Source organism: Monodon monoceros, unplaced genomic scaffold (genome assembly GCF_005190385.1).
Source record: "Monodon monoceros isolate NGI ecotype Baffin Bay Population unplaced genomic scaffold, NGI_Narwhal_1 Super_Scaffold_2, whole genome shotgun sequence".
In the NCBI taxonomy this organism is placed as follows: Eukaryota; Metazoa; Chordata; class Mammalia; order Artiodactyla; family Monodontidae; genus Monodon; species Monodon monoceros.
The window spans coordinates 93,222,087-93,249,825 of NW_021703776.1; the positions used below are offsets into that span (position 1 = coordinate 93,222,087).

A 27,739-nucleotide genomic window follows, 5' to 3' on the forward strand; every position below is an offset into this window, starting at 1 on the left:
TTATGCTACATCAAATAAGCCAGGTACAGTAGGACGAATATTGGATGATTCCACTTATATAAGGTAACTAGAGTAGTTAAATTCACAGACAGAAAGTAGAATATTGGTTATCAGGCACCATGGGGAGGGGATAATGGGGTGTTAATGTTTAATGGGTACAAGAGTTTCAGTTTAAAAAATTCCCTGGATGAACAGTGGTGATGGTTGCCCGACAATGTGAATGTACTTAATGCCACTGAATGGTACACCTAAAAATAGTTAAAATAGTAAAGTTTATGTTATGTATATCACAGTGCATTTTTTTAAAATAAAGGAAGGATAAAGAGCCTTTTTTCTTGCAGTTTTCTCGTTGGGGTTTGGTTGGTAGGTGGGGAGAGAGTCCTACGGGGTACAAGAAGAGGCGAGAGGCTACAACCTCAATGCCATGCCTGGCTCTTCCCACATGAAGCCCTGTGGAACCAGGGAGGATTCACAGCTTACAATCTAGGGCCTCATGGGGTGGAAAGGAAGATGACCCACTCATTGGCCTAGCACCCCTACCTCATGTCTTCAGTTGCCAAGTCTAACTCTGCTTGAAAAGATACCCCCTTTTCCCAAGATGTGGGACTTCCAAGAAGACAGAAGATATGTGGGGCCCTTTGCTCATCCCTAGATGCTGATGTGAAGGGCAGGGCATGGATGGCCTTTAAGAATTATTCTGTCCACCCTCCTAGGATTAATGGGCATGAAGGTCAGATGCTTGCATAGGCAGTGTCTCTCTCTCTGCCCGCCCCCCACCCCGGGCCTACCTGGAGTCGGGAGGAGAGTAACAGGGGTCCTAATCATATGTGATAGACACTTTCCTCTCCATCCCCCTCCCCAAGGTCCAGTCCAAGATTCAAGTGTCCCAGGGTGTTGCGACGAATGATCTCCCAGCCTCGGTGACTGCTGCTGCTTCGAGATGTGGTCCGGGACAGGGAGGGAGTCGGGAGGGCCAGGGAGGCCCTGGCTAGAATCCCACTTTCAACCACAGAGGGCTGTTTCTCAGAAAGATGCTCATGTTCTTCCTCCTTGTCTGAGCCCTTGAAAGCTTCCACATAGCGACGTACTCGCAAAGCATTCTGATCTTGGTTGGTCTCAACTCTGAGGAGGGGAAAGGGGAGAGGACTCAGCTGAGCTGAGGAGAGATGGGCCATGGGGAGAAGCAGAAGTGAGCGGGGCACAGCTGGGAAACAGGAGTGAGAGGAAAGGGGGAGGAAGTTAGCAGCGTTGAAGCCAGAAGACCCTCTAGGATCAAATGAAGGGAAGTAGAGGGAGATGGAGGATAACTAGGAGAGAGACCCAAAAGGCTGTGCATTCAGGATTTGGAGGGTAGTAAGGCTTGTGTGGGCGTGTGATGGTGGGGGGAATGTGGGTGAGTATGAAAGAGAAAACAGAGCCAATTAAAAGATAAGCGTGTCGTCAGGATGAGAAGATGCCATTCAGGAGATAAATGAGAGAGGAGAGCCAGGTCAGGAGATGAAGGTAGAGTACGAAGGAGCAGGTTAGTTTCAAGGCTAGACTAGAAGCTTCAAGAATGTACTAGAAGTGGGCGTCAGGTGGAAACAAGACTAGACCAAGTTGGGTAACCCACGCCCACATTCGAGCACGGACTCATATTCTTAGCCATTCACATTACTGCCCTTATGTACTCATAGCCTGGCATCAGCTCTCAGCATTCTTTGCACCCCTCCACTTCAGCTCCACCCGCCTCGCCCTAACAGGCTAACGCAGTCTCACTTTACGGAGTGATGACACCTCCTTTGGGTCCAATTTGGGATCTCAAGGATGGAGAGGAGGGTCATAAATGTGGAACCGGTCACCCTTGTTCCCACGGCCTCACACTGGTTGACAGTTCACACGTCTACATTGTCACTCACCGCAGGAACCAGCGGTCCCCCAGCCCGTACTTGTACCCACAGACGCCAGAGCGAGGCCACAGGGTGCGAGGCATCTTCCTCTCCAGCATCACCGTGGTGGCCACGACCTAGGAGGAACCAAGAGATAGAGGAAGAACTCAGAAAGAGCCATGAGGTTCAGAGAACCCTGAGGCTACTGACAGAGGGAACCAAAAGGAACCTGTGGGATGAGGACACCAGAGATCAGTGGAGGTGACAGCCACCTACCCATCCCCTAGCCTGTGGGAGGTGCCACGCTACCTGCCTTACTCATCACCTGCTATAAAAGCAGAGGATATTTTATGAGTGCTTTGAATAAAACAGTGACCCCTGCTTTACTATTCAGATTCTTGGAAAATCAGTCACTCCAAACTAATCTCATTTCCTTTTTCATATGAAAGCCATAAACCAATTATCTTGATTTAAATAATATGATTAAACAGAATCTCTATGATCTTGGGGATGAAATGCTGCTGCTGATGTTCAGGAATTTACAGCAAATTCAATAAATACCCATATGCTAAGAAGGAAAAGGGTGTGTGAATGACTCCAAACTGGGCAGGGAAAATTCTAGTGGCATGTCACATGTTCTGTCCTTTGCCCAGCCCTCGTTAATTACCTAGGTGAAACACAGAAGACAAGCTTATCAAATATGTCTGAGACACAAAACTGGGAGGGATACGTAATATACAAGATGACAAAGCAATATAAAAATGATCTCACCAGGCTGGAATGCTGGTCAAAGACCACTAACATGAAAATTAAGTAAATCAAATGTAAGGTCCTACATTTATGTATAAGACTAAAGTATCATTCGAAAAGACACATGCACCCCGATGTTCATTGCAGCACTATTTACAAAAGCCAGGACATGGAAGCAACCTAAATGCCTGTCAACAGAGGAATGGATAAAGAAGATGTGGTACATATATACGATGGAATATTACTCAGGCATAAAAAAGAACAAAATAACGCCATTTGCAGCAACGTGGACGGACCAAGAGATTGTCATACTGAGTGAAGTAAGTCAGACACAGAAAGACAAAGATCATATGATATCGCTCATATGTGGAATCTAAAAAGAAGGGTACAAATGAACTTATTTACATAACAGAAGTAGAGTCATGGATGTAGAAAACAAACTTGTGGGGATAAGCGGATAAGGCAGGGAGGGAGATTGGGACTGACATATATACATACAACTATATGTAAAATAGATAACTAATAAGAACCTGCCGTATAGCACAGGGAACTCTACTCAGTGCTCTGTAATGGCCTATACGGGAAAAGAATCTAAAAAGAAAAGGGACGGATATATGTATATGTATAGCTGATTCACTTTGCTGTACATCTGAAGCTGACAACATTGTAAATCAACTATACTCCAATAAAAATTTTTTAAAAAAGACTAAAATGTCTGTGTTAAGTACAGGAAAAACGATGAAGGAGCTTAGCTAAGTCAGTCATGTAACAAAGATGCGGGGGTTCTAGTTGATCATAAGCCTAGTAAGAACCCATTGCATATTTTCTAAAAGACCTGCCGCCATTTTAGGTGCTATTTATAGTGTAGTGTCCAAAGCAAGGACAGGCATGACCCCTCTTCATGCTGCATTCCTCCAATCATATCAGGACCATTCTAGCTTTGAAAGGCCCAGGATATAGTAGGTCTGAACAGAGGGTCAGTCAGGATGGATTGGGCTCAGGAAACTTGATTAATTGAAAGAACTAGGAATCCTTAAAGTAGCTCAATTCTCCACTTTGTCTTCTTCCGCCCCACCTTTCTCGGTACTCCACACTTCTCTTGGCCTTCTCTCTGTTTCTTAGCTGCGCTGAGTTCCCTCCAACCTCAGGATTTTCTCTTTTCTTTTTTAAAGATATGACTTCTTTATTTTTAATATAGGAATTTATTTTATTTATTTATTTATTTTTGGCTGCATTGGGTCTTCGCTACTGCGTGCGGGCTTTCTCTAGTTGCGGCGAGCGGGGGCTACTCTTTGTTGCGGTGCGTGGGCTTCTCATTGCGGTGGCTTCTCTTGTTGTGGAGCACGGGCTCTGGGCACGCGGGCTCAGTAGTTGTGGCTCGCGGGCTCTAAAGCACAGGCTCAGTAGTTGTGGCGCACAGGCTTAGTTGCTCCACGGCATGTGGGATCTTCCCGGACCAGGGCTCGAACCCGCGTCCCCTGCATTGGCAGGACGATTCCTAACCACTGTGCCACCAGGCAAGTCCCCAACCTCAGGATTTTCAATCATTCTATTCCCTTTCCCTGCCATCATTCAGCACCTCCCGCCACCTTCTGGTAAGGGAACCCAGTTTTCATTTAGAGAATCACTCCTTCTCTACTCTGAGTCCATCAGTTAGAGTAGACTGGACTTCACACAGCCCTGGTTAATTAGTCTATTCTCCCCCAAACTCCACCACCACCACCACCACCACCTGCGCCTATGATCAAACTTGTTGCAATGAGATGGGTTCGGGCGGCAGGGGGAGATGCTCTTTTAAAAGCTACAGATCCACAGCATGGGGAGGCACACAGAATACAATAAGAATGGGCCCTTGGAATTTGGAACACAGTGCACCTGCTCATTCCTTTGTAAGTTTAGAGCTTCTCTAAGCTATCTCACCGACATGATGCAAGAGACTGACTTAAAAGAGGACAAAAGAGAGAACAGAAACTAGAGTATAAAATGGAGATCCAGACTCTGGCCAGCCATGTCTAAAGCTGATTTAATTCCTTAATCTTTCCAGTTGTGAGGCTCAACACACCCTCTTCCCACTGCCCAATTTTTTTTAAGTCTATTTGAGTTTGGTTTTCTGTCCCTGTAGCCAAGAGTCCCAACGGATGCAAATCCTAACCTCCATCCCTTCCCCTCATTCTTCTTAATTGACTAATTATTGCCCATGTTTAGGGGCTCATCTTAAATGTCACTCCATCAGGAAAGCATTTCCTAACTTTCCAGTCAAACTCCTCTGTTGCCTCCTGTTTTTAGCATCTTCACATCTCTATGACACGTTTGCTATTCTAATTGTACAGTTTTCTGTGAAGTCATTCATTTAATGTTTGTCTGCCCAGCCAGATGGTAAGCTCCATGAGGGCACAGACTACATCATCATGCCTGTGTCCCCAGATCCTAGACATTTTCCAACACAGAACAGGCTCTAAATAATTACTGCTAATGAATGGAAAGTCTGAGGGGGTACATGATGACTGTCTTCAAATATCTGAATGGTGCTCCTACGGGAGAGTGTATTCTGCATTATACAAGAAGAAAAAACTTGGGCCAAAGAGTGGAATTACAGAAAGATAGGTTTCAGCTCAATGCAATATGGAATTTTCTAATAACAAAAAGTTTTGAAATATAAAAAAGCTCTCTCCTTCCAACCTCTACCCAAATCCACGTGATAATAAGATCCTCATCGGCGTTAAAGAAGATACTGAATGATCCTCTGACCAATAAATGAGTACATGTTGGGTAGGAGCTCAACTAGAGGACCACTAAAGGCACTTCCAACTCTAAGATTTTATTAGCCTATGATGATATAAGGAAAAGATTATGGAGAAACAGTTATAGAAGCAAATAGAAGATAAGTCCAAATTAAAAACTAGAACATATAAGAACAAAACAGTTGCTAGTTCCCACTGGATTCAAGGCTGGCTCCTGAATCTACCCTTCCTCTGTGCTCTTGGGTGTTGATCCTAACCCTATCCTACCATCCTACACTCTTTTAGATAAAAAAAGACTTTTGGCTAAAAGTCCCCTCCATCTATCCAGAAGTACCTCTGTTGAGGTGACAGCCCCACAGGGTTGTTCCGTGACTCTCCTAAGAGTCATCTACCGTGGCATATTCCACTTTGATTTTTCTCTCCATCCCCTGCCCCTTAGAAAGACTAACACTAATAACAATAGCCAGGACATGGAAGCAACCTCAATGTCCATCAACAGAGGAATGGATAAAGAAGATGTGGTACATATATACAATGGAATATTACCCAGGCATAAAAAAGAACAAAATAATGGCATTTGCAGCAACATGGATGGACCTAGAGATTGTCATACCGAGTGAAGTAAGTCAGACACAGAAAGACAAACATCATATGATCTCACTTATATGTGGAATCTAAATGAACTTATCTACAAAACAGAAATAGAGTCACAGATGTAGAAAACAAACTTATGGTTACCAGGGGACAAGAGGGGGAGGGATAAATTGGAAGATTGGGATTGACATAAATACACTACTATATATAAAATAGAAAACTAATAAGGACCTACTGTATATAGCACAGGGAACTCTACTTGATACTCTGTAATGGCCTATATGGGAAAAGAATCTAAAAAAGAGTGGATATAAGTATAACTGATTCAACATGCTGTACACCTGAAGCTGATACAACATTGTAAATCAACTATACTCCAATCAAAATCAAAAAAAAAAAAAAAAAAGACTGACCCTAATGAACTCACCTGGGCCCTCCAGAGCTCGTCCTGTTCATGGGCCACCCGCCAGTGTGTGTCGCCCATCATGGCAATGAACAGGTTGAGCATAAGCAGTGTGGCGATGATGGCAAAGGCAAAGTAGACGATGCTGAACATGTAGGGCAAGTTCACATCGTAGTTGGCAGGCCCGTCGATGATGGTGAGGAAAAGCTCAAAGGTGCTGAACAGCGCCATGGGATAGTCATAGAATTGCCCCAGGTTGGATGGGTCCTCTGTCTGGAAAATGATAAAGAACGCTGCTCCGCCCACGAAGAGGGCACGGAGATCAGGAAATGGGGAGTTATCACAATAAGCACGGGCCTGGTCAGCATTCATCCTACCTCCAGAGTATATCTCTCTCCATACATTTACACACAAGCACACATATGCACACAGGCACATAAATGTAGAATTACACATATAAGTCACATTTTCCCTGTGGACCTGGCTAACCCTCAGATGTCCTATGACCAAGTTTACCATACCAGTAATACTCAGAATTTAGCAAATATCTATCGATCGATCGATCTATCAATATAGTATATGTCACCTAACTGGGTTTTACATTTTAGAACCAAATATTTAAAAGGCGAGTTGTTACAAGAATGCATGGAATCTCCAACAATTTTAAAGAACTGAGCACATGAAAGGGCTAAAAGAAAAGCACCTTTTAAAAAAATCTCAGTATCCTCTAGATAACCATCCATTACTCTGAGATTTCCTGGGTGAGCTTGGACCATCATAAAAAAGTTTTCCCTGCACAGTGTGTAGCCTACTGGATGGTACTGGGCATCCTGGAAACTCACTACAGCGTTAGAACCTCTAAAAGACCCATCTCTGTGTGGGGAATGGAACTATAAATAAGGTGACCCCAAGAGCAGAACTAGGGTCTATGACAAAGCATGGCTTTGCAACAACGAAGAAGAGATGGTTTAGGAGATCTACAGAAAACGACTCTGTTATAGTTCCTCATTTTGCATAAGTGTAGCTGCAGGTGGAGTAGAGGGTGGGGAGGAAGGGTACATGAGGAATCCTCCAAACAGGCAGCCTATCAAAGTTTGACCCTCTCAGAGTTCAGATCTTGGTGTAGTTTTTCAGTCTACTGTTTCGTGGGAACCCCCATTAAGCAGGGGAATGCCCAGGACAGGCGTGGCGTCCTTTGTACTGAAAGTCGTTGTCTTTAGGGCTGTAGGTCTTCACGTGTCATCAGGTACATCCACCTGCCTTCTGGAGGCTCAGCTGCAGACATGGAGGACTGGGTGAGCCTTGTTGCCTTTTGTGCTTCCTTCCTCTTCCTTCCTTTCCCTAAGAACTGTCTTCCACTCATTCGTTTGTGCTCTCCCTCCCTCTGCTCTGTCTGCTCTGTTCCGGATGTTTCCTCTCCTCTCTCTGGCACCCTCCCCCTGTGTCTTGGTCCGTGACTGGGTCCCCACTGGGCATTCTTCTTCCAGCCTCTCTTCACAGCTCTTCTGCTTTCCTTTCTCATTCTTCACAATCTCCAAACCCTTTTTCTGTACCTCCTTTTTCAAATCCCTTTCTTTTCTTTCAACTCTGACCACACATAGGGGAAAAAAGGGCACCGTACGTGTTAGTGAATGCTTTTCGTTTCTTCTTCTGAAGTGTAAACATAGTAGAGTTAAATACCAGACTTTTTGCCTATGGCACCTTTCACGACTGGCCAGTCTTTCTTGTTTAATATTCTTCTCTCTCCAAAGCCCTTTTTCTATCTCTCCTTTAAAGATCTTGCAGGGCAGTTAGTCAACATGAATGTTACTGGCCCAGAAATTCAGAGCCCATGAGTCTACTCTCTAGGCCAACCTGAGTGACCCAGATCCTAAGAATGCAAGTGTGTTTTTTGAATCACCTTCCACCAGGGGGGAAAAAAGCAAAAGGGATTGCAAAGGAGAAATAACTGAGAGCAAGAGTAAGAGAGAACTTTCTGGGGAACTGAATCCGATGATCTGATGGAGGAGAGAGTGATGCTCTTACCTGAGGCAAATCCCACAATAACCACAGCCATCAGCCAGCAGAAACGCAACAGGTCTCCGAAAATCATCTACAGAAAACAGAGAGGGGAGGGAGGGTGGAGGGATCCTTTCTCCACCTGCCTCTCTGCAGCTACTTCTGATAGATTGGAAGTCACCGGAGTTCCACCAGGTCCACTCCGAGCAGCATTTTCCTTTCTGCTCCCACTCCCTCCCTCTGTCTGGGAAAGGCCCAATGTCTGAAGCCAGAGGAAACTCTGGGGAAAGCACTGACCTTCTGGATCATGATGGTGAAGGGACCCAGCATCTGGAATCCTCGAGCAAAGTACATAACACTGCACCAGCCCAGCACCAGGGCGAACGACATAGGCACCACCTCCCCGTTGGTGTTGGAAAGCCGCATCACCATGGTCACCAGCACCAGCGAGGCATAGGTGATGCTGGGGGGAGAGCAGAGAGGGGGGAAGTGAGAGGAGGGCTGGAAATATGCTAGGTCCCCTTCAGCATGGCACTGACTTACATGGGACCCAAACACTCAGGCTCAGTCTTCATACCTAAACACATACACCGTCACACACACAAGACCGCTAGAGAAAAATCCCTGGAAGTGAGGGCCCCGGAGAGGGATTGGGAGACCTGGGACACTTCTGGCAAGGGAAGGCAGGGGGCTGGAAGGAAGGACACTCACGTGATGACATGGAACGGCCCTCCGAGGACAGTCTGTCCAAAATAGCGAGAGAAACCAACCCTGAAGATATCCGGGATCTGGGAAAAGGCCAGGAAAACAAAACAAAACAAAACAATGATCGATATAGACTTCAGTTCAATCTGAGGCCTCAGGTGGGTGGCCTCCGCCTGAGCACAGCTGCACCTCACCTCTAGGAATAGGATGATCACAGCCCCGAAGACCGTCATCAGCTCCCCCACCAGCCGGATTTTATCCTGCTGAGTCACATAGGCCTCCTGCGGTGAGAAATTCAGGATAAGAAGTGTTTTCTGGGGCTTCCCTGGTGGCGCAGTGGTTGAGAGTCCGCCTGCCGATGCAGGGGACGCGGGTTCGTGCCCCGGTCCGGGAGGATCCCACGTGCCGCGGAACGGCTGGGCCCGTGAGCCATGGCCGCTGAGCCTGCGCGTCCGGAGCCTGTGCTCCGCAGCGGGAGAGGCCACAGCAGTGAGAGGCCCGCGTACCACACACACACACAAAAGAAGTGCTTTCTGATGGTCTGAGAGTCAAGTCCTTTTGAGTAAGTGGTCTAAAGCAGCTCAACTCTACCCAAGGTGATGAAAAGCTCCCCTTACCAACACCATCAACACCCGCCCTGCCATTGTGGCTCAGTGTGTGACCAGGGTATTAAGTAACCAAGGCTTAATATACATTGTTGCACATGCTAACGACTTGAGTAACCGCCTAGTAAGTCACCTCTTATATATACGTTGTGAGCATTTATTTACGATGATGTGCGTACTGAGGGGCTGAGGTCACATTTCACAGCATCAAGTTAAGAAGGCTAAACCAACAGGAAGAGGTATTAGTGGTTTGGGCTGATTTCAGCTATGCTGAAAGGCCAGCTTTTCCAATCTCGTTGCGGTTCCCAGCAAGTAGACTATAAACACATCACAGAATTCAGGTTCCCGTGTGGACCCAGCACCTGTTAGCTCCAGTGAAACCTTGAATCAGTCACTAAACTCCCTGAGCTTGGGGTTTCTCATCTGTAAAATGGAAACTATAATGCTTACCTCCCAGGGTTTTCGTGAAGACCAAATGAGATGTATTTGGATGTATTTTATAAACCACAGAGCGCTGTAGATATATTCATTGTGGTCTTATTATGATTGGGCAATATAGCAAAGGGCTAAAGACAATATATGGATTTCAGTTCTGAGCAAGGGCCCTGCCTTATCCGGGACAGTAGGAGTAGAAGGTACAGTCCTAAGGTCAAGATGGAATAAAAACCATCCTCCTTCTGCACATGTTACTTCACAGGAAAAGGCTTGCAGTATTACCCAGATACAGCAATAGAATTCTACAATAATGCTCCTTAACTTTTTTGAAGTTATGAGCCCATCTGAGAATATCATAAAGATCACAGATCCTCTTTCCAGAAAACTGTGCTCATATGTACGTAATTCTCATGTGAAACTATACAGACAACTTCAACCCATTCGAGTACCCCTTAGACTTTTGGGAACTCTATTCTCCACGGTCACATCTCTGAATTGTGCACCGAAGACAGGAGTTGACAGTCCCTGAGGATGATCTAAGCTGGGAAGGACGTGATCCCTCATTAAGCATGAGAAATGCTAATCATCTCTGTCCTGCCGATAAACTGGAACCTCTCAGCATCCTTCTGCAGGCTACTTCAGCAGTGTACACCCTGGTCCAGTGAGAGGCATAGCTTTTGAAACAGGAAGAGATGCTATGTAGTGGAAGGTGATCTATGGTATAAAGAAGGCACCCACCAAGCATCCTGTGGTCTCTCAGAGGGTGTGTGTCAGCTCAGAAGAAGCCAAGGATACCGTCTTTAGGGAAGAACAGGACCAGACTTACCAACAGGTGGTGGAAATGTTTCAGGTAAATCATATGGGACCAGGGAAGACCAGAAAAGGAGTTGGTGACTACGTATCTAGTAAACAATATGATCTAACAATCTGTGACTAGATATCAATTCCTTTGCTGTTGTTGTTTAAAGAACTGATGTTCTGTAAACTTCTCTGACGTTTATCTCTCTTGAGAAACTGGCAAATTTTATTTTATCATATAGTGGGACGTTTCCCTTTTGCCTTGCTTCCAAGGAAGCTCAGAGTTCTCTCTCTCTCTTTTTTTTTTTTTTTTTTTTTTTTTTATCCCCAGCTCAAACAACTATCTTTGCATCCCCTCTCCTCCATCCTAAAATTCAGATCATGGGTCTGGTGATCTTAATGTTCCTATAGCATCCGTCTTTCACTGTAAAACAGGCCAACTCCTTTTGAGAATCAGGTAGTAGTATAAATAATAAGTTCATTAACTATAGGAACAAAATAACATTAAATATAGAAATAAAATAACGGCATCTGTGCCATATATGTGTCTGTACAAAATTTTTAAACTTTAAAAAAACTTTGGACCTTGGTTGCATACGTCTGGAAAACTGCCCCCAACCTTTTTCCTTGACTCAACTAAGAAGAAAAGGACTGCACTAGTTGGCCAGGAGAGTTGTGGGAACCACAGTGCCCCTAGAGGAAAGCGAGAGAGTGGCATCAGCTTTCTCCCTCAGGAGACGAAAAGGCAAAACCCTAACTAATGGAGAATATTGGGGACAGTTTTGGTTACCGTAATCTCCTTCTGGGGCGGCCCCTCACCAGCACCCCTTTGTTGTTCAACGTGTTCCTTTACGAGTAGGAGTTCCCCTGCTCAAGTTCACCAGTGAGTAACAGAGGTGTCCAGAGACCCCAGGCTTTTGCCTCTGCTCCACCTGGGATCTGACTGCCCTAAAGTAGCTGCCTCTGCCACTCTGTCCCCAAAGGTCCTCTATTTAAAAGCAGAATGCCGAGCGCCACAGTCTCTTGCGAGCCCCCTTCCTTGCTGCTCTCCAAGACACAGACCCTTTAGTAGGGTTTTATTTTTTTTTTAATTGCTCTCTGGAAAACAAAAGGTAATATACATGTGCAAAAGTTGCAATGAAAATAATCGTAGTTCATACAATTCAGTAGCAAAAAAACCCCAAACAATCCGATTAAAAAATGGGCAGAGGACCTGAATATAGACATTTTTCCAAAGAAGACATACAGATGGCTGACAGGTACGGAAAAGGCACTTAATGTCACTAATCATCAGGGAAATGCAAATCAAAACCACAGTGAGGTATCATCTCAGACCTATTAGGATGGCTATAATCAAAAAGACAAGAAATAACAAGTGTTGGCAAGGATGTAGAGAAAAAGGAATCACTGTACACTATTGGTGGGAATGTAAACTGGTGCACCCACTACAGAAAACAGAACAGAGGGTCCGCAAAAAATTAAAAATGGGACTACCACATGATCCCGCAATTCCACTTCTGGGTATACAGCCAAAGGAAATGAAAACAGAATCCGGAAGAGACACCTGCATTCCCATGTAAATTGTAACATTAGTCACGGTAGCAAAGATATGGGAACAACCTAAGTGTTCATCAATGGATAATGGATAAAGAAGATGTGATATACATATATATACACACACATATGTATAAAACGGAATATTATTCAGCCATGAGAAAAGAGGAAATCCTGTCATTTGTAACAATATGGATGGAGCTTGAGGGCATTATTTTAAGTGAAATAAGCCCATCAGATTAAGACAAATACCTCATGGTATCACTTACATGTGGAATCAAAAAAAAAAAAAAAAAAGGGCAAACTCCTAGAAAAAGAGGGTAGAAAAGTGGTTGCCAGGGCATGGGGGGGTATGGACAAAATAAGGAGAGATTGGTAAAAGGGTACAAAATTTCACCTATAAGACGACTAAGGTCTGAGGAGCTAGTGGTAAAACAAGGTGACTATAGTTAATTACACGGTATTATACAATTGAAATTTGCTAAGAGAGCAGAACTTATTCTCACCAAAAACAAAAAAGGTATATATGTGAGGTGATGGATGTGTTAATTAACTAGATAGGAATCCCTCCACAATTTATACCTGTATCAAATCACTGCGATGAACACTTTAAACATCTTACAATTTCATTTGTCAATTACACCTCATTAAAGCTGAAAAAATAATGATAGTAGTGGGCTTTTAAAACATTTTTCTTTTCTTTGATTTCAAGGGGAATTCTAGCAGTTCACACTCATATGTAATGTTGGCTCTCATTTGGAATAGATACTCTTTTCAAAGTTGAGAAAGAGTTTAGTGTTGTTAAAAATGGACAGGGGCAGGATTCCCTGGTGGCGCAGTGGTTAAGAATCTGCCTGCAATGCAGGGGACACGGGTTCGAGCCCTGGTCCAGGAAGATCCCACATGCCGCAGAGCAACTAAGTCCGTGCACCACAACTACTGAGCCTGCACTCTAAAGCCTGCGAGCCACAACTACTGAACCAGCGTGCTACAACTACGGAAGTCCACACACCTAGAGCCCGTGCTCTGCAACGAGAAGCCACGGCGATGAGAAGCCCATGCACCGCAACAAAGAGTAGTCCCCGCTCGCCGCAACTAGAGAAATTCCGCGCACAGAAACAAAGACCCAATGCAGCCAAATCAATAAATAAAATAATACAAAAATAAAATTAAAATGGACAGGGGTATTGAATTTTAACAAATGACTTTCTATGTCTGTTGAACTGATAATAAGAATGCCCTCTTCATCAACCACCCTTGCCCCTCTAGAATTAAACCCTAAACTCAAAGTGGTAATGAGTTTTTCTTTGAATTTTTTAGAAGTTTACTCTTTGGGGATTGTATTCAAGATTTCCTGTCTACAGGGAGAGACTGATCTGCAGCTTTCTAGATTTGTGGTTCTTATGAAAAGGTTTCGTGATCAAGGGTATATTTAACAAAGTGAATTAACAGAGGCACTCATTTTCAAGGTCCCGTTCATTTAGCCTCCCAGTTCTTTCAAATGCTGCCCTGGCCCTCAATCCATAGCACCACTGCCTTAATGCAAACCCATAGCACCCTGCACCCAATCCCCCCTCACCTCGCTTTTGGACTAACCTTTCTCAAATGCAAATATCACCCCATGGCTTCTCTGTTTAATGCCTTTCCTAGTTCCACCATGTCTTTGGAATAAACATGAGGGGGAGATGGGAGTGATGGGTATTCTCTAAATCCTTATCAGAGTAGAAATTCGATAGCTGATGTCTAAATTTAATTAATGAATAGAGATAGAAGCGCATTATTCAGCAGTGCAGAGGCGACAACAGGGGTGAAGAACTTAAAAGATGTAAACACTGGTTGCCTCCAGGAAGTAAGGCACGGGTGAGGCCGGCGAGCCAGCGCACTCTTGATCCTCATTATACCTGCCGTTTGATTTTTAAATCATGGGCGTGTATTCTTTTACTCCGAAGTGCTCATAGTGAGATAGGAATAAAAGATAAGACTCAGACTACCAAGCGTGATGTACAGAGCCCTTGCTGGTTGCACATGTGTTCTTTTACTTAGAAGTGTGCATTGTGAGATAAGAATAAAAAATAAGACTCAGACTACTGAGCATGACATACAGAACCCTTGCTGGTCTGGCTCCTGCCCTAGGTCCCCGTGCTCTGTGTGAGCGCTGGCCACGTTGAATTATCGTTGTTAAGTCAGGTCTTCGTGTGGACCGTGACCTTTTCTTAGAATGCCTGCCTCCACCACGTTTTTCTGGTTCACCCTCAACCTCAAGACCCAGGTCACAGCATTCCTCCTGGGTCTCCTTTCCTGCCCCTCCAAGGCCAGGTCAGGTGTCTCCCCTGCAGGATCACGGTGCCGGTCTCTGGTTACAGCCCTTCCCCAGCACACTGCAGTCGTCTGGACATTCCATGTCTCACCAGGAATCTTAGAGCTTCCTGAGAGCAGGGACCTCTAACTTCTTTTTTTGTCCACAATGCACACACAGCATATGCTGCATTCATAAGAAAGGAAAGAAGGAAGGAGACAAGGGAGCAGGTGAACAGACAGGTGCACGCTGAGCATGATCCAAGAGTTGCAGAAGGGAGGTAAAAGGGAATCGGGAGGTGGGAGCCAGGAGGCAAATGGCGGAAAGGATGACAATGAAGTGGGCTTGTCTGGAATTTCCAGATTCCTAGCTCAAGGTTGCGTAAGCAGGCTCAGCTAATAATGCACTGAGAAAATACTCCCCTCAGCCCCTTTAAAAAATAAATGTCAGGGCTTCCCTGGTGGCGCAGTGGTTGAGAGTCCGCCTGCCGATGCAGGGGACACGGGTCCGTGCCCCGGTCCAGGAAGATCCCACGTGCCGCGGAGCGGCTGGGCCCGTGAGCCATGGCCGCTGAGCCTGCGCGTCCGGAGCCTGTGCTCCGCAACGGGAGAGGCCGCATCAGTGAGAGGCCCGCGTACCGCAAAAATAAATAAATAAATAAATAAATGTCATTCAGCAATGACTGGAATCCTTTACCTCTTAGGATTTTAGGAGTTGTCCACAGCCAGATCCCCTGTGGAGGCTGACAGGTCCTACTTTGCTGAGAATTGGCCAAAAGAGAGTGTTTTCACTTACCAGCTGACTCAGCTCACTGTCTTGAAGGAAATGTCCAGAGAGGGGTTGGGCCTAGCTGAGCCTGGGTACCACTGTGGGGAAGGGTGGGAAGCAAGTGTAACCACAAGGAAGGGGGAACGCACCGGAAACAATTGTCAAACCCCATCCTGGACCCTCTTTTTTCCTCAAGATTCTTACAGAGGAATTAAGCTCCCAGAAAGAGACCTGCTGGTTCCTAATGAAGAGTTATTCTCATCCTCTAAATTGTGCAGGGGCTCCTAACCAGGCCACCCATCAGAATTAGCTGGGAAGCTTTGTTACAACACACTTGTCCATGCCAACCCTGAGGACTCTAATTCAATTCGTTTGGAGCAGGGACCCAGCATCTCCTTTTTTAGATGTAAATGTTTCTGCTACATACCCCCACTTGAGAACCACTGGGCCAAAAAGAGAGCAAGATCTCCTGGTTTCCATCTAAGTCTACTTTCCAAGGGCTTATTCCATGTCCTAGCCCCTGTGTTGTCTCAGGACGATGAACTTGGGAAAGGTCTGCTTGTTCCTGAGGAGTCTTTACCCATTCCCACAGAAGCAGGATGCACCCTATCCACCAAAAAGCCAATCACATCAAAACCGTGGCCTAATGTCAGAACTAGAGCCCAGACAGTAGCTCAGGAGCTAGAGGTTGGAGACAATCCCAGATCTGGATCCCCACTCCTGCTTGTCAGCATTCCTTATCTTGGCAGGGAACTATCAGGTGTGCCCAGGTACAGGTGAGTGTGCCAGGCCCTGGCTAGCTCTCAAAGCCTGGAGACATGAGTTCCTCACGCAGTGAATCCTCCAAAGAAGAAGCCTGGAACTGAGCACATCACTCTGGAGGGAGAAATGCCTGGCTTCGTATTAAAGGTTCTGAAGTGACGCAGACCAGAACCCCTACCCCAGCGCCGCCCTTACTAGCTGAGTGTCTTTACCGAAGTACTAAACCTCTCTTGACCTCAGAGTCACCATCTTTAAAATGGTAATAATAATTGTATTTACTTACTAAGGTATCTATGAGGATCAAATGGTGTAATGCTTTGTCATCTGAAATGTGGTCCACAGCATCACAATGTCAGCATCACCCAGCCGTGAGTCAGAAATGCAGAATCTCAGGGCCCACGCCAGCCTTATTCTTAGAATCTGCATTTTAATAAGATCTCAGAGGCACTGGTAAGTGCACATCAAGTGTGCAAAACAAACACCCAGTAGATGTTATTTTTATCTACCAGGCTCCCTGCTTCTCCTCACCTCTGTCTTGTCTTTAATTTGCCGTGCTTTTTCCAAAGTGAGTTGGTTAGGACCCCTGAGTAAAGCAGTATAGAGTTGGAGATCAACTGGGTTTTCAAATAGCAGTAGTGCCTTGGACTGTCGAGAGCTTATGAGGAATTGTCATGTGTAGAAAAAGCAAACCCACTGACCGTGACAGGTAGAGGATGATTTAAAATAAATGGAACCTATGAGTCACTCCTGCCACGTCCTCTCCCTATCTACATCCCATCCACTGTGCAGTAGTGATGATTTTACCTTTGTTAAGTCCCCTGATGCCAACCCCTTCTCTCCGTCCCCCCATCACATCCTGAGGCCAATCCACCATTATCTTTGCTCGCTGAACTGTAATAGTCTCTTAACTGGTCTCCCCACATCTCCCCAGGCCCCCTCAAACCTGTCCTCCACCCTACAAACAGAGACATTCTTCTGAAACAAAAGTGTTATCAAGCATCTCCCCTGTTTAAAATCTTTCTGAGCCTTTCACTACCTTTAGGATAAAGAGTAAAATCCTCAGTATGGCCTGCAAGGTCCTGTATGATTTGGGAAAGTTTGGGGAAAGATCTGCCAGGACTACCTCATCTGGAGGCCCCTGCCCCAGCTCCCTCTACTCTAGCCACTCTTCCTTCAGTTCCTAGACACTGGCAAGGGTCTTCCTGCCTCAGGGCCTTTGTATATGCATCCTCTCTGCCTAGAACTCACTTTCCACCTTTAATTCATACCCACATCTTAGCTCAGTTACCTTCCTCAGGGGAGCCTTCTCTGACCTCCCAGAGTGCCCAGGCCCGTTATAAGCTCTCTCAGCACCCTGTCTGTTTTCTCATCATAGGAAAAAATCATGTGAATTGTAGCCATCACAGGTTGCGATATCTATTCATTTAATTAACGTCAACCAGTCTGTAAGCTCCCAAGGGGCAGAGGTTACTTGCGTTTTGCTCAGACCAGGTTGAATTTCCAACACCTACAGCAATGCTCAGGCCCCACTAGGCTCTTGGTAATTACTTGTGTAGTGAATGAATTAGCAAAGCGATTTTGGGAAAAGGGCAGCGGAGAGATAAAGGGAATCTTCAAGACACAAAAAGGAAATCTGATGATGGGAGATCAACGCCCTCTTGCTGAACAGCAAATCAGGGCTCTAAATGCTCAGAGTGACCGACTTCACACTGGAAAGCTGAGTAGAAGCTCTCAGTCCGAGCTAAGAATGAGAATCACTCAAAGAATTTCTTAAAAGTACCATTGCCTGGACCTCAGCTTCAGTCTTTCTAATGTGTCAGGTGTGGGGCAGCTTAGGAACCCGTACTTTTACCAGCCTCCCATGTTTCTAATGTGTAGTCTTGGTTAAAAACTACTGATCTAGCAAGAGATAGGATCTGCCCAAGGTCAAACAGCTATTTGGTTTCAGAGTTAGGACTCAAACCTAAACTGCCTAATCCCAGACTTTGAACTTTCTGCTCACCTGGAAACCTAAGAAAGCCAGGACCACAGAGCACGGTGTCCTGCCTAAACCGAGTGGAGACACTGAATGGAGACAGAAAATGAATAAGTAATTATACAGTTCTTGGGAAACCCTGGAAAAGCATAACTCTTATGGCTGAACAATGAGGCATCTTAAGAGTGAAGACACTGAGATTATCTCCAAAACTGCACAGAGATAAACTGACTTTACCCTCATATATGTCCGCTTTCGTGTACCTTGTGCCACCTCATATAAATAAAGGAGTATTTTCTTTCATTTCAACTGTCTTGAGATGGTGTTCTGGGCTACTCTCGTGGAGCCCGGCGACTTTTCTAGATCCCACGAGACCCAAAGAGGAAATCCTACAGTGACCGAGAGTTCCATATGTCCAGGTTTATTAATATAATTGGATAGAAAAGTATTCATTTAACTAAGAAAAAGCTCCATGGGCTAATTAATGTGGCGACAACTGCACTCATCAAGCCAAGACCCTGTATTGGTACATTTTCATTTTTCTAAGACTTTCAAGTAATAAAAATGTAGAAAAAAAGAATTTCCCATTATTTAACAAACGTGGCACATCACGAAAGCAGAATCTTTCAAGTCGCGGTGATGTGTTTGGGAGCCCCCGATCTCATCCCGACTGACTTCCGACTGAATAAGAGAAGCTCAGCTCAGGGGTTCCATCAACTCAGGACCAAGGCTCAAGGGGTAACGTCAAAAGACACAGACCTTCACTGATGTTCTTTGCTATTCAAACCTCTTAGGGCAGCATTCTTAAGTCCACTCCCCTAGCAGGAAAAGAATATTTGAAAGTCAGGAGTCTTCCATTTGGGCCAAAGTGGCTTTAATCGAAGTGGAAGGCAAAAGGGTAAAAATGCCAAAGGGGACAAGGAAGGAACAGGAGAGCAAACAGAAGGAAAGTTCGTGCACTTAGCTGTAATTATGCTTCACCTGGTCCTGAGGCAAGGGGAGGGATCTCCTAATAATAATTTAGACTATCTGGGTCAAAGGAACAGGTCTGTACATAATTAGTCCTGCCCCAAAGAGAAAGAGACGCATAGGAAGAAGACTCAGTGGTGATCAGTTGGTCAGCATCACCCAGCTCTTAGGCTAGAAGGCTGCCTACATTCTAGATCCAGAAAATCCCCCAAGTAAGTCTGAAACAAAGGAAGGGTGGAAAAGAATGCATCTGAGGAAATAGAACCAAGAAGGCTGGAAAAGTCCAGCCACCCCCATGTTTACCCATCCCCTCCATTGCTAGTCACTCGCCTGTCTCAGCTGGCCCCCTCCTAAATGTCCTTACTTCCTGTTGTGTGGTCTCCACACCAGGGACAACCTTCATGTCTAGTTTGAGATGCATGGAACGCAACCTCCCCTGAGCACGCCTCTGCCCGCCTCTAACAAGGCAGCCCCACCCGACTCAGGCCTGTCTTCTCCAGGCAGCAAACCCTGCTTTGTGAGAGACAGAGGCTCTGGATACGACAGCACACTGTATACCTACCGAGAGGAAATTGTAGAAGCATGGAGTGTCTCGACCTACCGGAGGATTCGGTGAGGCTCTTCGCCCTGTTCTCTCTCTGTGCATCCACTCTCTTTGGTCTAACTTGACTCAGGTTCTTTGCTCCTTAACTATCCCAAGCTACCCCTCTTCCAAGTCCAGGTTGAGCTATACCTGTGGCTGGCCCATCCTGCACTGGGCGTAAGTCTCCACTCATCAAGCTCTTACTCGCCTGGCGAAATTCTTCCTCCTCTGTCTTTTGCTTTCTGCCCACATGCCTTCACTCCCTTTCCGCTATTTTCAGGTCACTAGGACAAGAATTTCGGTTACCTGTTAAATGAACCCAGTGCTGAATGGATATGCCCGGAAGTATGCACAAGAGTCTGCTCTTTCTGTCATGCCAAGGGGTTTGCTCTCCAACAGCAGAGCCTGACATCTACTCCACATCTCAGTCATCCTCACCCCAGGTCTCTGAGGGTGACCCACAGAATGGCAAGCCCACAAGAGCAGAGGGGACCCTAGAGACTATGTACTTCCACCTGCTACCCAGTCCAGGCATCCTTCTGCAGCACACCTGACAGGTGGCCAGACAGCTGATACATCGTTGCCAGTGTGCTCCTACTGACAGTGCTCAGAAGAGAATGCAGGCCAGAAAGATGCCTGTGTTGCCCTAACAGACCAGAAACAGACTCAGAAATGGACCTGGAGCACAGTTTTCTTCCCTTTACAACAGCACGGTTTCTGCTGAAGGTCACACTTACAAACGTCTGGTCCTCTTTGTAAATGACAAGGAATTTTACAGAAGTATGACGTTTTTAATACCAAGCATTCTTTCAAAGTTCACAAGAAAGCCATCGCTCCCTGGACAAGCCCACTCTGACTCATCGAGCCCCCACTCTGGTCCCCTTCTCTCCCTCCTAATTTCTGTCTGGGTGATCAGGAACCTGCCCCTGCCACAGCCAAGTGAGTGGTATCTTTCCCAGGTAGCTGCTTCTGGTTCCCAGCGCCATCACCCCATGCTACCAGCTCCCTTCATCCCCTTTAGAGAAGAGTCACCTGGAGCAGCTTCTGCTGGAGGATGGTGATGTCTCGGGAGCTTGTGCGGTTGCCACTACGGGGCTTGAGAGGGCGATGGATGCAGCACATGGTGAAACAGATCATATAGAGCACGTACAAGGCCCCCACGATGCAGAAGTATGGCCGCCCATACTTCCTCCACTTGAAGCTCACCAGCTGTTTCACTGGGGTCTGTTCCAGGATCTGGCGAGCCTGCCATGGAAGAAGAGTGCAGCTGGGGGTGACCACCGTAGCGAGAAGCAGCGCCGGGTTTCCCACTGCGTCCCAGATGGGCAGGGTCATGATCACGCATTCAGTTCGTCTGTCATTTCTTTTACGGACAACCAGTCAGCTTCTACTGTATGCTAGGCCTCATGGTAGTGCTGTAGATAAACCATGACAGAAGTAAACACCAGGACCTATAGCACCACAGAGGCTCTGAAGGGTGAGCCGTAAATGGTTGAGTGAAGGGACAGTTAGGCAAGGTCATTCCATAAAGTAGCAGCAGTTGCCAAGGCAGGAAGGTGCGAGAAGACATTGACAGATGAGGTGTGGCTGGGGATATGGCAGAACCTGTTGGAGGGGTGGGCAGGGGTTATCACGGGTGAAGCAGCTAAGGGCCAGATCACGGCACCTCGTGAATGCCAAAGTAAGGAGTTGGACTTTGTTTTCTGAATGCAACGGAAAGCAATTGCAAGGTTCAAGCAAGGAGGCAGTCAGATTTGCTCTACAAGTATTGTGGACCCGAGAGGAGCAAGAGAGGACACAAAGAGTGGGGAGTGGCCATAATCTCAGCCAGGTGGGCTAGTGCTCGGATGTAAGTAGGCAGTGAGATGTTACAGATGCTCTGAGAGAGGATGATGGACAGCACGACACATCTGAGTAAGTAGGAGAAGGCAAAGTCAGAGCGTAGCTGGCGGGAGTATTCACTAGCAGAAAGAATACCTTTTCCATGGAGCCTAGAGGGAAGGAGAGAGACAGTGGGCAGTTTCCAGATCTGTTGGGCAGGACAAGGCAGGAAGTTGAAGAAGCTCCAGCCAGAGAGCCTCTATTTGCATCATAATGAACGAATCTGGGTCTCCTCATAGAACTGAAGGTGAAGGCAGTGAGGGATATAGAAGGGGCTATATAGAAAGGAATTTTGAGGGAATAGAATAGCTGACCAAGACAAGAATAAAACCTGTAGCAGAACATTGAGAACCAGCTGAAATCAGAGACCAAGGATTTGTGTTGGCACAATCCACCAGACGGACTGGGGTTCCAATTCCTAAGAAATCCTGCCCTGAGGAAGTTCATACCAACCAGCCACTCACCTTTTCCTCTGCTCAGCAGTACCAGCGATCACCTGAGTTGGGCTCTAGAAGGTTCCTAGGAAACTGTCAGGTGGCAGATACACAAGGGGAACTACATTTTGCCACCATCTTGGAGGTTCCAGAAAACACAAACGATTTTTCTCCCCCCTATAAGTCTTCAACAAACTTTCCTTTCCCTCATATCACTCAATCCAGTACTGTCTGAATGACCCACGTGTTTTTCCCTCTCTGGAAAGCTCTCTTTTTCTTCATCTTCCTGGTGATTCCCAACTCCTCCATGAAGCCCCAGCTCAAGCACATCCTCTGTGACATCTTCTCTGGTCTATCCAAGCCAAGATAAACCAACCTCCATTCTGCTGCCACTGTGCACGGTACAGACCCTTACGATGCTCTATGTTGTACCCTATTACAATTACTGAGGACGGGGATGGGCAATTGACAAAGTTGATTGAAAGGAACTGTGTTTTATTTATTTCTGTATTCTTAATTCCTGGTACAGTGGCTGGGACACAGCAAGAAGCTCAATATGCCGAAAGGATGAATGAATGAATGAATGAATGAATGACAGGAAGCAATTTCCATTTGGTGAGTTCCTCATATGCAACGTTAGTAGGAGAAAGGTAAGTGGAAGGGACCAGAGCTAAGCAGAGGGAGAGTGCAGTTAGGAAAGGGGTGTCGATTGGCATTTCCTCCCAAAGGTCCCAGGAGTCCGTCCTCATCCCCATCTATTACAGGGCAGGGAAGTGTCTGGAGCCCAGGATCTCAGCAAACGGACAGGCTCTGCACGGACACCCGACAGCTCCTGATCTTCCATGGTATCCATACCTCTCGCTTCTTGGAGGAGACCACAAGCTCTAGAAATGACACGTCCTCTCCCCAGGAGTCGATCTCCGTGAGGTCGTAGAGAGTGGAGGTCAGCGGCCCGCACGTCCACTGGATGTGCTTCCGCTTCTGCATCAGGTGCTGGAACATCTGTGTGGACACAGGGGTGAGGTGGGGGGGTCAGCGTATAAGGAGCAGGTCGAGGGCAACAGCATGGTCGCTTACTCCTTGGGACTGATGGACAGGGGAGAACTGACAAGGCTCTGTTGACATGAACCTTGTCATTTTTTGGCTCCCTTTCCTTCCCAGAAACCCTATGAAGATCTGAAAGAAGAGAACAGGCGAGGGGAGGAGAACTCTGGGTTCCCGCAGCAGATCCTCTCAAGTAAGATTCTCGAATCCTCCTGAGTCAGGAATTTCTGAGGCTGAGGACGGTGTTGGGAGGTGAGGGACCACCACCCTTCTGGAGAGTTTTGGAAAAAGGGTCATGAGAAGGACACGGGGGGATTGGGGGCGGGTCCCTCACCGTGGTGTTGCCCTCCACTCCAGCCAGCTTGAAGGGGGTGAGGCCCTGGTGATTGGGCACGAGGTCCAGGGACTGCAGGTGGTCCCCGCGCCCGTCGTAGGACAGCAGCAGGCTGTACATGTGGCAGGCAAAGGTTTTGCTGGGCTGGAGGACGAGGATGTGCAACACTGTGTTTCCTGGGGGAGGACACGGGCTGTCACGTGGCCACCGGGACTAGAGTCCCTGATGCTCCCCATGACCCACCCCCCCCTCCCGCGCCCGGGTGGACCTGCGGGCTGTCCCGGCCCCTCCTCTGCAACCCAGCTCCCCCTCCAGCCCGGCTCTCACCCAGGGAGTCCTGGGCCCGGATGTCAGCGCCGTGCTCAATGAGCAGCCTCACGGTCTCCTCGCTGCCCATGCAGGCCGCAAAGGACAAAGGGTGCTCCCCTGGGGGTGCAGAGGGCCCCGTGGCTTGAGGGTGCAGGCTGGGATGGGCAGTCTCTCCAGGGGACTGCCTCTCCCTCCCCACGTCTCAGCTCTGGGCCTGGGGACGCTTGTCAGCAGAACCAGAGGCGGGGACGGTGCAGGGGGCCCTGCGTCGGGGGTTGGCTCTGGCCTTCAGCCTGAGGAGGGTGGACCCCTCCCAGCTTCCCCCGGCATGGAGCCCCCTCAGCCTGCCCTCCCTTTGCTATTGGCCCCCTCCCCACCCTCCCAGCCCTGGCCCTCGCTCTCACCAAAGTAGAGGAGGTTGTGGGGACTGAGGCAGAAGGCTGAGCCTACCGCCCTTGCAGAGACGCTGGCCCCGTGGGCGAGCAGGGCTTTCACCAAGTTCACATTCTGGTTCATGACGGCTATGTGCAGTGCCGTCTGACCTGGACAAGAGAGCCCTCAGTCATGGGGTCTGTTCCCGGATCTCTTGGAGACACAGCATCCACCTGGCTTACAGGAGATCCCTGACAGATCCTTGCATGGATTTCTGCCCTCGACTCAGCAGAGTGGTGTGAGACTGAGAACAAGTCATCCCTCCAGCAGTTCACTTAGCTGTCCCCACCTTGACTACTGGGGGTGGCATATAAAGGTAATCACTGTGCTGCTATGAAAGAAAGAGAGTTCTGTCCTTCAGGGAACATGAAAGGAGATGAAGGGAAATAATAAATGGCTCAAGAAGGTCACGGATACCCAAAGCCAAGACCAGGACCTTTGCCTTCCTTCCAACTCAAGGGAGACCTTCCTGAACCTCCATCACTCCTTCCCCGACCTACCCTCTGAGGCTCATTTTAAGAGATGACTTCAGACCTTCTCCTACCTGTGTCCACCTTGAAAACCCATTCAGGCTCCTCACCTACAAACGGCTCACAGATGGTGGGCTCCTTGACCAGCTCCGGGGCAGCCTCCATCAGCACCATGGCGGCCTCCAGGTTGTCATAGAGGGCCGCCACATGCAGCGCCGTCTCCCCCAGGGCTCCTAGAGTGGAGGGAAACACGAGCATCAAACACTTCCCAGAGACACGCTCCAAGGCCCCTTTGCAGGGACCCTCAGAGCCCTGGGTAGGGGAGGGGCAGGGGCTTCTGCCCCATCGCCATCACATCAAACTCTCATCCCACCTCGTTGCCGAAAGTCACACGTTCGGTCCAGCAGAAGTTTCTTCAGGACACACAGGTCGTTGTCCTTGGCTGCCCGAAGCAGAGGAGACTCTCGAATCCTGGGAGAGGAAGAACAAGAGTCAGGAAGAGACAGAATGGCAGAGAGGTCAAGGGCAGAGAGGAACAGAGACAGTGTGTGCCTAGGACAGACACGGGTCCCACAACACGTGCAGTGACCCATTGCAGCGTTGCTTCCTGGACTCTAGCTGAGGGTCAGCCTGGGGCAAAAGCCTGTCTCAGGGTCCCCGTGTGGTCACATCGTGCCACTTCTTCCCACGTGGGGGGCCTCGTGGCTCAGCTGAAAGAGGGGTGGCGTGGCTGAGGGAGGAGGGCTCGGGCCACGGAAGGAGTGGTCCTGGTGGGCTTGGCCAAGTTGGTCTAAGCTGAGTAAACGTTTCGGGAACTTGGGGATCTAGAGCAGGTGGGGGAAAGGGAATTTCTGCCCGATTTCATCCCTGCTCCCAGGCCTGCTGAAGCAGCTCTCTTTAGCCAAGGGGAGTTTGAGAGACCAGAAGGGGGCTGAGAGACAGGCCAGCTCTTAGAGCTAGGAGCCTTGGGAGCTGCCGAAGTTCTGACTCTCCTGGGGGCTGTTTGGATACACACTCTTGCTGCGGGGAGGGAGAGTTTTGAGGTGGGCTATGAAGGATCTATCCCTCCTATGGTTACGCTTAGACACAAGCATCTAAACACGCTGCTTGTAACTGAAGAAGGGCGCAGCTGTGAGCTTCTCTGAGCATGTGCATCTCGGGGTGGGTGGGAGGAGCCTGTGGAGATATCCATCCTGTGGTACCTCTGCCGGTTAATCTTTGTTTCTCCCCCACCTGGGTGAGCCAAACAAGAGATAAAGCTGAAGCCGATTCCTGCTGGGCAAGTATGTGTTGGCTCTGAAGGTGAACACAGGATGGTAGGTAGAGGGTCGGGCAGGGAGAGGTGAAGGGCAGGAAAACAGACTGACCGGTGGTTCCTGTGATGTCCCCCAGCCCCCAGTTCCTCTCTTCCAATGGTCCCAGGAGCCAGGGGAAAGAAGCTTTTTATTGGAAGGAGAAGTTTTGATTTCAAGGTAGAGCTCAGCTCTGCCCCTCGGGGAAGTGCTCTCCAGGGGGACCCGGCAGTGAGGGCCAGCTCCCTCCACCATCTCACCTAGACCCTCTGTGTGAGCGTGTCCAGCTCAGAGCGACCAGGGCCAGGACTGCAGGGTCCACCCCTGTGCTGAGAGCTCTGCTCACAGCCTTGGTGCTCAGGCCTCTGGCCTGGAGAAGCCACTGCCCGTGAGTCCAGCCCTGGCTGCCCCCAGATCTGCTAACGGTGACTCTCCGACGAGAGACAAGTCCCCCGAACACCCCGAGGCAGAGGCCTGCCTTCAAGATGGGTCCCTGCCCCGGCTAGTCTTCCAGGATCTGGACCTCAGGGCTGGCCATGAAATGCTCTGGCCCTCGGGGCACCAGTCCTGCCTGAACTGCTCTAGGAACAGGCCCAGGCCTTATTCGATCTCTGTCTCCTCGGGACCTAGCACAGCCCTGCACCCAGGAGACTCAGTAAAAGATGGATGGACTCTGAGTCCCCTCTGGGCCTCCCCAGTGTCACCTGGGTTTCCCCGGTAGCTGGCCAGCTCCAGGTGTTACACAGACCAGAGCTCTCCTCCCCTGTTCGCACGTCATCACCTCTCCTTCCCGTTAGCAGTAATTCCGCACTCTCTCTTCAACCAACAAGTGTCCTAAAACCTACAGGATCTCGGCGCTTCCCCAGCACCTTGCTCCCCACCAGTCCGCACCCACCTGCCATACCTCCTGGTTTCTCCTGCCTGGTCCCTCTAGGTCCCCCGCTCCCCTTCTCCACCAGGCGAGAGCCCTGGCATCATTCCGCCCCCTCTTGCCTGTGGCCCAATGCCACACACCCCGCCGGCACTGACAGAGGAGTCGGGCTTTGGTGACAGGTGCGCTGGGCCCATCCCGGTGGCTGGCACTGAACTCTGGAGTGCTCTGGCGGGGAGACAGACCTAAGTGGGCAGAGGGTTTGAGGCTCAGGGAGAGGAGGGGCAGCCTACCTCTTCTGTTGCAGCATGTAGGCCTCGTCCAGATGCTGGTCCCAGTCTTGCTGTCCCGCCAGCCAGGAGGTCAGAAGTTTCTGGAGTTGGATCCAGAGTCCCCTGGCCTTGGGTGGAGGGGGCCCCATGTTTTCTCCTTTCGGGCACCAGCAAGTTACGGGGATGTGGTTCAAGGGAGCGGGTCTAGGACTCAGTAGCAGCTGAAGTGGGGGCGAGCAGGCAGGGGCTGGGATGGAGAGCGAGTGTATCTCCAGGGTGTCCTGTGTGCGCTGTGGGCTGTGGGGATGTGTGCACGTGCACTGAGGGGACTGGGGGCCCTGCTGGGAGAGAGAGAGGCTTTACCTGGAGGGGAGGAGCTCTTTCTAGAGAGAGCCCTGGGGCACAGAGCCTGCCCCAGAGCTGGGAGGGGAGGGGGAAGGACTTTGTTCCTATCAGTGGGCTAGGGCGGCTGAGACCGGGACAGGAGAGGGGTGTGGCCCAGGAATCTGGACTGGGAGCCTAAAGGTGGGTCCCACAAGCCAGTGAGCAATTACCTTGGGTGCAAGAGAGTACAGAAGCAAAGCCCTCCAGCTCCG

The 27,739-nt window shown here is 48.4% G+C and overlaps 1 protein-coding gene across 1 annotated transcript; it reads right to left on the reverse strand.

The window, feature by feature from the left end:
- Positions 1–24: 24 nt before the first annotated feature.
- On the reverse strand, positions 25–27,294 carry LOC114901688 (transient receptor potential cation channel subfamily V member 5-like). The gene is made up of 15 exons (XM_029233754.1): positions 27,165–27,294; positions 25,082–25,179; positions 24,819–24,941; positions 24,211–24,348; positions 23,825–23,923; positions 23,498–23,673; positions 22,975–23,121; positions 20,837–21,049; positions 9,254–9,340; positions 9,066–9,142; positions 8,652–8,817; positions 8,382–8,448; positions 6,381–6,649; positions 1,899–2,005; positions 25–1,122 (listed from the first exon to the last, which is right to left on the reverse strand). Exons 1-15 carry the CDS (start codon positions 27,290–27,292, stop codon positions 822–824), a joined length of 2,196 nt encoding a protein of 731 aa, XP_029089587.1. The 5' UTR covers positions 27,293–27,294; the 3' UTR covers positions 25–821.
- Between the last annotated feature and the right edge of the window lie 445 nt (positions 27,295–27,739).